At 36.9% G+C, this 8,703-nt stretch overlaps 1 protein-coding gene across 2 annotated transcripts in view; it reads left to right on the top strand.

The window, feature by feature from the left end:
* The window catches only part of ASAP1 (ArfGAP with SH3 domain, ankyrin repeat and PH domain 1), a 154,607-nt gene extending 146,369 nt beyond the window's left edge, over window positions 1-8,238 (top strand). For both annotated transcript variants that reach the window (XM_071553832.1, XM_071553833.1), the window contains 3 exons: window positions 24-526; window positions 4,195-4,317; window positions 6,236-8,238. In XM_071553832.1, the coding sequence (XP_071409933.1) occupies window positions 24-526; window positions 4,195-4,317; window positions 6,236-6,310 (701 nt within the window). In that variant the 3' untranslated portion in view covers window positions 6,311-8,238. The remainder of the gene's footprint in view (window positions 1-23; window positions 527-4,194; window positions 4,318-6,235) is intronic.
* The last annotated feature ends 465 nt before the right edge of the window (window positions 8,239-8,703 follow it).

Below are 8,703 nucleotides of genomic sequence, written 5' to 3' on the forward strand. Positions count from 1 at the left end.
ATTGTTTTGCTCTTTTGTTTTAGTGGCACTAAGAAAAATAGAAACCAGTCATCATCTTTCAATAGACAAATCGCATCAGCACATGGAAATGTTTCAGAAGCCTTCACTATCCATCGATATACCACAGAAACCACAACCTGGAGACTTGCCCCCAAAGCCTCTGCCTCTGGAATTAACTCAGAAACCTCAAGTAGGAGATTTACCCCCAAAACCTGGAGAACTGCCCCCAAAGCCTCAGCTAGGAGACCTGCCACCAAAACCACAACTTGGAGACTTACCTCCAAAGCCACAAATGAAGGACCTTCCTCCCAAACCTCAGCTAGGAGAGCTGTTGGCTAAAACTCAAGTTGGAGAAGCAGCACTGAAGCCTCAGCCCTCAGAGGCAAATCAAAAATCCCACTCCATAGATCTTTCTCCGAACATACAATCTAGAGACACCGTCCAAAGGCAAGCGTCTGAAGAGTCGAATGACATCACACATACTCTGCCAGAAACCCCTGTGCCACTTCCCAGGAAAATAAATATGGTAGGTATTACTCCAGCTAGTTGGAAGTATCCATGGAAGGCTTCGAAGTTACTGTAGAACCTTCTGTGCACCCTTGAGCTATGAACACAAAGCAACATAACTTTATGGGTTTGGATGGGGAATAAGGGGTTCATTGTGAACCACCAAGCAGCTTCAGCAAATGCTGAGGGTTTGCAAGGCCTCCTGCATACTGAAACAGATACGTGTAACATGAAACAATAACCTTGGAAGCATGGCAATGTATTTGATTTATTGGGGACCTTGAGTATTTTTATCTGTGCTAGTCATAATTCTCAATGAATTGGTGGTTTTCTCTGGTGTCTTTGCTCTCTGCTCAGTAAAATGCCTTAGATTGCTAGAATACTGATATATTGATTTTTGTAGGCTATAAGAAGGGATGTTAGCACCTATTGTCAAAATATGCAAAATTTAAAGTCAACTGTGACAAAGTAGTAAATGCTTCTGTCACGAGCATTTAATGTTGATGTACTTAAGTACAAAGGTTCAGATATATTGCTGAAGTAGCAAAATTGACATTGCTGGGTGTTGTGTAGTAGCAGAGCTGGATCTTTAACTTGATTCTAGCTGCCAATTCATCTTGATGTTCATCTTGCTAACCAGTGCAATTTCCAACAGAGGAGTCTTCATGTATACATACTTTGAAATAACTTTATCAGATAAACTCCCGAGTTCTCTTAAATTTTCATCATGAAGAATGCATCAAAAAGGGGGTGGTTTTGTTTGTCTGATTCTCTGTGTGAAATGCTTTATGTAAAAGGAAATAAGACTTCCGTTCTTGCAGTGAAAGCAGAGGATGAGTTTCTGTCTTGTGCTTGTGTGAGGAAAGAACACTCTGGAGCCATCACTGCTTGGCGTCTGGCACGGACTTGCCTGTAAGCTCCTATGTCAGCTGAGAATGACAGGGTTGTTGCTTGGGCTTCCTGAGTGTTCTGGAGATTCAAAAGGTGTCTGCAAGTACAGTTTGTTTACTTAAGTACTTTTGAACATAAGCAAGGAAATGATGCCCGACATTCCCAGCTATTTGTCAGTTTATTAGAGAAGAAAAAAGATCAAATAGTAGATTGTTTTGGTTTGGGTTTTTTTACTCTTTCCTCACTTTATAAAGAAAAATTCTGAGGAAAGATTCATTGTTCTCCAAACTCAGCGATTTTCACACGTGCAGTAAATTAAATAGTTCCACTTTTGTGCAGTAATCAAAACTATTATGTCTTCCCATTTTTTTTTCACATCATTGCATGCACACTTGTATCTCTTCTTGTTCAGTGCAGTCTTTTTTGCTCAAGTCTTAATGTACAAGAATTCCTCTTAAAAGTGTCTTGCCTCAGTTTCCATGCTCTGGCTGTATCCTCTTTCACAAGCTGGAAAATGCTCCATCCCAGTGCAGCAGGGAGACCTGAGACAGCAGCCTCCAGTACTTGTGGGTTTGACTGTTTAGCCACTAAATAGAGAAACCTAAATTTGTTTATTGAAAATTAATTGTTCAGGAATATAATTTAAACATTCCAATGCCAATAATATGTAAGGATTTGAAAGGATGTATTTAGAGAAATGAAACTTGCTCTGAGTGCTTCTGAAATTACAATGAGTTCTTGAGTTGTTCTTTTGTGCGTGTGTATGTGCGTGTGTTGGTTTCTATAAAGACTAAATACTTATTTTTAAAGAAAAAGAGTGTTGAATGTAAATAAGAGCATGGACGGATTCTTAATGATCACAGCAACTCATTCAGTCTTAAGCATAAAATCTCTTCTTAGTAAGTACTAGTGTTGGATACAGGGAGTTGGTGGGGGGTAGTGGTATTTGTTTTACAGTCACAGATTACATTTCCTGGAATTGCTTTCATTTCTTTACACACCAGTGCCCCAAACTGTGTTCTAGAACATATATACTCTCTTCAGATACATCCTTTTTTAAACCTTCCCAAATTTAAATACAACTTGGGCTTGAATTCTCCTTTTTGTTGCTTTCCATAAAAGGAATAGAATGTTAAAATCTCATCTGTGGCACTAATCTGATGGAACCAGGAACAACTCCCATCATTTTTCATGTGTTCTTACAAACTGAGTTGCATACAGTTCTCTAAGTTGAGAGGAATATAAATTTCTTTATTCTCTTTCTTAAATGAGTCAATTTTTACCTGGCAGAAGTAGCTGCTTCTCTTCATCACTGGAGGATTGATTGGAAGCACTTGCTTTGTACAAGTTCTCTGCAGTTGAAAGCTGAGACTGGCCTCAAATACCCACTCCTATTGAAGTTCAATCCCTATGGATAGTTGAAATTTTTATTCAAATTATATGAATATCTTTTTTAAAGACAGGAAGCATTCTTTGAAGTGACTTCTTGCTGCAGCAAGCCTTTGCTGTAAAAACCCCCTTAATCTCGTATGAACTTCACTTCTGGTATTTCTATTCATTTGTCTTGAGTCTGGGTTTTTTTTTAGTCTTGTTAACTGGTTTCTCCCTTAGATCCCCCTGTAAGTGTTGTTTTCCTGTACCTTGAGTTTAGTGTGATTGCTTTTTGGTATGTGTCCGTTCTGCTGTTGAGCTTACAGGGATTTTTTTTTTTCAAAGCATGGAAGAATTTCAAGTGGATAGGTAACAGCACAGAGAAGGCTCCCTAGGAAATTTCCTCTATGAAGTTACTTTTGGCTCAAATTCCTCTAAACCTGCTGACTTTTTCCTTCATGGCCCTTCTGCTTCTCGTCTCCTTCTGCTCTTCTTGGGTTTTTTGTTCTTGTTGTCTGACTACTTCTGTTCAAAGAAGAAACTCTAGTTTTTGAAGAGGTGTGGATATGAAAATACAGGAATATAAAGTAGCAGGAGTGTTCAACTGTGAATGTTGCTTACTTACTCTATTTGGAAATAATTTAAGTCCTTTTCCCTGCCGTGAGAAACATATGTTTGGGGAGGAGTCCATGGCTGAGGCTTTTTCGTGTGAATTAGCAGTGTGCAGCAAAGTATGACCTAGAAAATACTTGGACTCAGAATTGTAGAGCTGTGAGAATGTCTACTATGAATTATCATCAAAAAATAGTACTGCCATCTGAAATTAAGATACTTTTAATAAGAAAATGCTAACAATTGGATTGAAAAATCACTTAAAAATAATTTCCAGTCCTGTAAGCAGATCTGAAATCAAAGAATACTGTATTTTTGCACTAGATCCAAAACCAAAACTGTAAGGAATACTGGGATTTCAGTGCAGCATTTTCCTGGGCCCGTTACCTCTCTTGGAACATTCAGAGGAGACTGGATTTCATTTTCTGTTCATGGTGGTTTTTTGATGAAGTGTGTATTAAAGGAGAAAGAGAGTGTTGGTAGACTGGAACATTATTTAAACTTTCTTCTCTGGAGGAAGCAGAGGTTACTTAAGCCCTCGTAAACCCTGCCCTATATGTTGAGCATTACACCTTATATTCTGTTGGGAGTTCTGAATCTTAAGAAAAAGAAAACCTACCATTGCATAGGTAACTTTTCATTTTATTTTTTTTAATATCCTTGTTGAAGCAGAGTTTTTGTATTGTTATGTTGCCAATTGAAGGGACAACAATCAGTAGTCTTCACATTCTTCTAAAATAAAACATAACTAAAAGGCAAAATTCATATTATATATTTTTTCTCTCCTCCTCATGTCCTTCATTCTATTTTTAGGGGAAAAACAAAGTTAGGCGAGTGAAGACCATTTATGACTGTCAGGCAGATAATGATGATGAGCTCACATTTGTTGAAGGAGAAGTAATTATTGTAACTGGTGAAGAGGACCAAGAGTGGTGGGTATGTATCTTTACCTTTTACAGGTCCACATAACTTCTTTAGGACTTTTATAGACAAGCCTCTTTTTCCAAATGTGAAGGGTTTGTTGTTAGTTTGGTTTGTAGGTGATGGGGTTTTTTGTCTTGTGCTTTCTTTGTTTGTTTGGGGATTTTTGTTGCGTTTTTCCTTTGCCTGAGCTAACATCCAGCCCTTAAACTCATATTAAAAAAGATTCCTTTCTCTGGCAGGAGGAGTCTGTTAGAACCATCCCCACTAGGTTTGGCTTTGTTGCTGCTCATAACAGCATGTATTTACACATGTCCCTCTCTGTAATTCACACTAGCCTTTCATTAAATGAAGAAGTGGTGATTTTTACTCCAATTAACATGCTTACACCCTTCATGAAAAATAAATTGTGTAATCATCTTCAGTTCACCTGAAATGTTAAGTTATACCTCCAGGGGTTGCTGGAAGCCTGAAAAATAATCTGTAATTGGTGCTATAAACTGATGGTTTTCCTCCTTAAATGAAGGGCAGGTAACATTTTCTTTCCCTTCTTCCTCCCCATACCTCTGGTTCATACCATATTCCCCCTCTTCTGAACTGCATAGTGTTCAAGTGCTAACACCAGGTTTTTCTCAACCCCATATGAAGGCTCCAGCCCTCCCCTGACATTCCACCTCATGTCCCTAAAGCCCTGCTACGTTGTACCTCCCTAATGAAGAATTACTACTTGTGCGAAAGAGATGGATTTCATTTGATTAAAACAAATTCTAATTGCAATGCTGCCTGTGATTTCCTAATCTAAGTGCAGCACAACCTTTGGTGCTTTGTTTCCAGCTGTGTATTCTCCCCTCACTCATCATTTAAGTGTGGAAGATTTTCAGTTGAAAATCTGGTATCAAAAGAGCCCAGTGAAAAGCTGCTGTTTTCCATGCCATCCAGTCCCTGATTACCATTGCATTAGTTGCTGAATCTGTTTTGTGAAGTGGCTTTTTAAGACCGTTGGGTACATGCCTGACAAGTTCCATGTCGTGCTCCAGTCCGAGTGTTTCTGAGAAGGGAAACGAGGACTGTTGACTCATATGCTTCAAAAATTTGGCTCTCCAAGAGGAAATGGCCAGCCCTGCATGTTTCCCCTTCCCATTTTGTTAAGCTTTTGGAAGAGGAAGGAGGTACACCATTATTCTGAAAGCAGTGAGTAGCACTGTAGCAGGGTGAGAAGAGGGTTATGTGATCAATCAGAACTGCTATTCCAGTGCTATCAGTTTGCAAGTTGTTGATAATTGTGCATTTTAAACATGGAAAGGTGGTATAAAAGATGTCATTGTTTTTTATTTCTAAGTCTCTTTATAAATTATCCTTATGCAAAATATGTAAGAAGCTGTACGTGAATCAAACAATACTGTGATTTATTATGAAAATTAGTATGCATGTAAATCATTAGGTATCATACTAATTCAATCAGAAAATGGCTGGGCTTTTATCAGTTTAAGTAAAGGAAACATGGAGATTATAATAACTAAATTCACAGTTGTAGCAGACATTTTCCATAAGTAAGATGTTCATGATTTATTTGGTTAACTAAGATGAATGGTTTTCAGACTCATTATTGAAACTCGGCCTATCAGACAACAGAAAAACTAGGTTTTGGTGAGATTCTTGAAATTCAGAGATGTATGTAAGTTTCCAAGAAAAATTGGAGTTTTGTTCTCTTTAAATTTAAGTGGCTAAATTTGTCATATTTATAATACACTTATGCAGTTTCATTTTGTTCCTTTACACAAATTCAAATGTTAAATAAGGTCTGCTTCAAATTGTTCAGGAGCTTGCAAAGGCTCTGTGGGCAGTTCTGCTGCTTTTGAGTGAAGTAAATGCAGTTTATGAAGTCCATGTGTTCACATTCACATCTATATTTGTACATTCTTCTCTGTTGCAGATTGGCCACATCGAAGGACAGCCAGAGAGGAAAGGGGTCTTTCCAGTGTCCTTTGTGCACATTCTGTCAGACTAGTAAAAACAAACAAACAAATCCTAAACTTGAGCATTGCACATTCTTCATGCAAGACGGGCTTTTTAGCAAAAGCGAACGCTGCTGCCTCCCTGTAATCCTGTGCACAATTGTATATATAGCTGCTGTTACAAATTAAGAATTCATTTAAGTTTCACCTCATGAGGTTGAATTATATGTATTGTAAATATACTGTGTTATTCTGCCTTTGCCAGTATTATGGTAGCCTTGGAACCTGGCACGCCTTATTGGGTTTGTTGAAGCCATCCTCGGCATCCAGCACTTACATCTCTGTCTGTGCTGTCCCACACGTATGGACTGCCAGCTTTCCAACACAGGTGATCTCTGTCAGCCATGTACCTGTACAGAAATGACTGTTCCTTATAACTTGCTATTCTCAACATACAATTAACAGAAAAGTTAGAATGAGTGAATGGTTTTGGACAATTTAAAAATCAGTCTGCAGTTCGTAAGTGTATGCAGTTTACAGCTATGAAACCCACTTTGGTATTTATTTAATATAGTGCTCAGTTAAGTGTAATTATGAAGACAAATATTCACTGACTTTACAGGTAACAGTAACATTTTCCGGTGTGCATACAGCATTTTATGTTTATATTATGTGGACCTATGCCAAACTGTGATTGCAGTTCCCCTGTGATATTACCTCACTATAAAAAGTTACAAATTTATTTCATTCGAAAACTTATTTTAATGAAAATTAGTCATACTGTTCTTTAGTAGTATATGTGAAATTTGCTGGGTTTTTTCACTGAATTCTTAGTAACCAAGGACTTCTAGCAAATGTTAACTGTTGACATTGTGCATGCATTTAGATGCTTACTTGAAACCTGCCTTTGTACAAAAGTAGTACCGTAGTCATATAGCTACATTTGAGGAAAAGAACATTTTAACTTAATTGCTATTCAGATTAATGTGAGCTTGCAACAGTATTTGTTTATAGCTAAATTGGCTCTTTGAAAAATGATTTTGTGGGGTTTTTTTCCTCTGTCTTCAACCTTGCTAAAAGTTAGTTACCTAAAATAAATTTTTTAAGTGGTGATATAAGAATAAATTTAAATTATTTTTAATGCTCTAAAAAATGGAAGCTAAGACGACCTCTCGTGCATTTGATCAGGCTGTTAATGGTAGAGCTCAGATCACAAGTATCAGGCTGGTTTTCATAGAGTTCACTAAACTGTGACAGTAATAGTTGTGACTCAAAGCGCAAACTAAGAGACATGCTGTTATAAAGCTAATGTCTAACAAAATCTTTAGAAGGCTGCATTTGACCTGAGGTTTCTTGAAAGTTGGTATAAAGTTGCATTGCCAGAAAACACTTCATTGTATTACTGGAAACTTTAATTTCCCATGTCACTTTCAACATAATTTTTAATCTTTTGAAACATCATGTAGTTGTGCTTTTTCCATGGTTTGTAGCGGGTTCCATGACTTTCATATGTAGTTTTGTATTACTTGCTTTAAATGTTATTTTGGCTTCAGTACGTAGTGCTGCTATTTCAAAGCAGATTGTCTTGGCTGCATGGAAAGATTTTCATTTCATAGAAGCACATCTCAGACTTTCTGAGGGCTTTCATTTCTAATACAGTTTTACAAGACTGTAGTCAGTGAATATTTAATTCTGTTTGTGGTTAACTTAGAAACAAGTATCAGTCTAAATCCCACATGGAAAAAGAAATGCAAAACATTTATCAACTGTTAATGGTTTTATCATTTATAAAAAAATTAATTCCAAAAAAAATATGCAATGAGTGAGCGAGACTGCTGGCATCTAATCTTCAGTATTACCAGCTCCAGTGTTCAGACTTTATTTTGTTTTTTATGGAAAAGAAGACAGGTTTAGCATTTATTTAGCATTCCATTTTATGCATTACTACAATGTTTTAAGTTGCATTAAAGAACAAAACCTATTCACTTTTGTGGTCAGTTGTATTTTTAAGTGATCTTGAAATAAACTGATAAATGCAAATCATATAAAGAAAACCTAGGCATGTAAAATTATGTAGAGTCAAATGTCTATTCTTTTCTACGCTCTTTAAAATAGTATACATATGCATTTTATAAAATTAAATGAGTTCCATCGGGAACAATAGTTCTGTTTATTCTGGCTTATTGTGGGTCATAAGAAATCTGAAAATGTATGATATTGATTGAGTTTAAGTACAGTATTATATTTGAACTCAATGAGCCACTGTCTGCAATTTTGTATATGACATAGTATTTGGAAAGTCTAAATCTTTATGGAAAATTAGCTGATAAAGGGTTGGGGGGAGGGGTAGGGGAAGGTGCCCCCAGAGGGGGAAGTTTGCTCTGCAGATGATGTCTTATTTACTGTTGAACAACAGTTGCTATTTATTTTTTTATTACATAGTACA

This window comes from Pithys albifrons, chromosome 4 (genome assembly GCF_047495875.1).
Source record: "Pithys albifrons albifrons isolate INPA30051 chromosome 4, PitAlb_v1, whole genome shotgun sequence".
Taxonomy (NCBI): domain Eukaryota; kingdom Metazoa; phylum Chordata; class Aves; order Passeriformes; family Thamnophilidae; genus Pithys; species Pithys albifrons.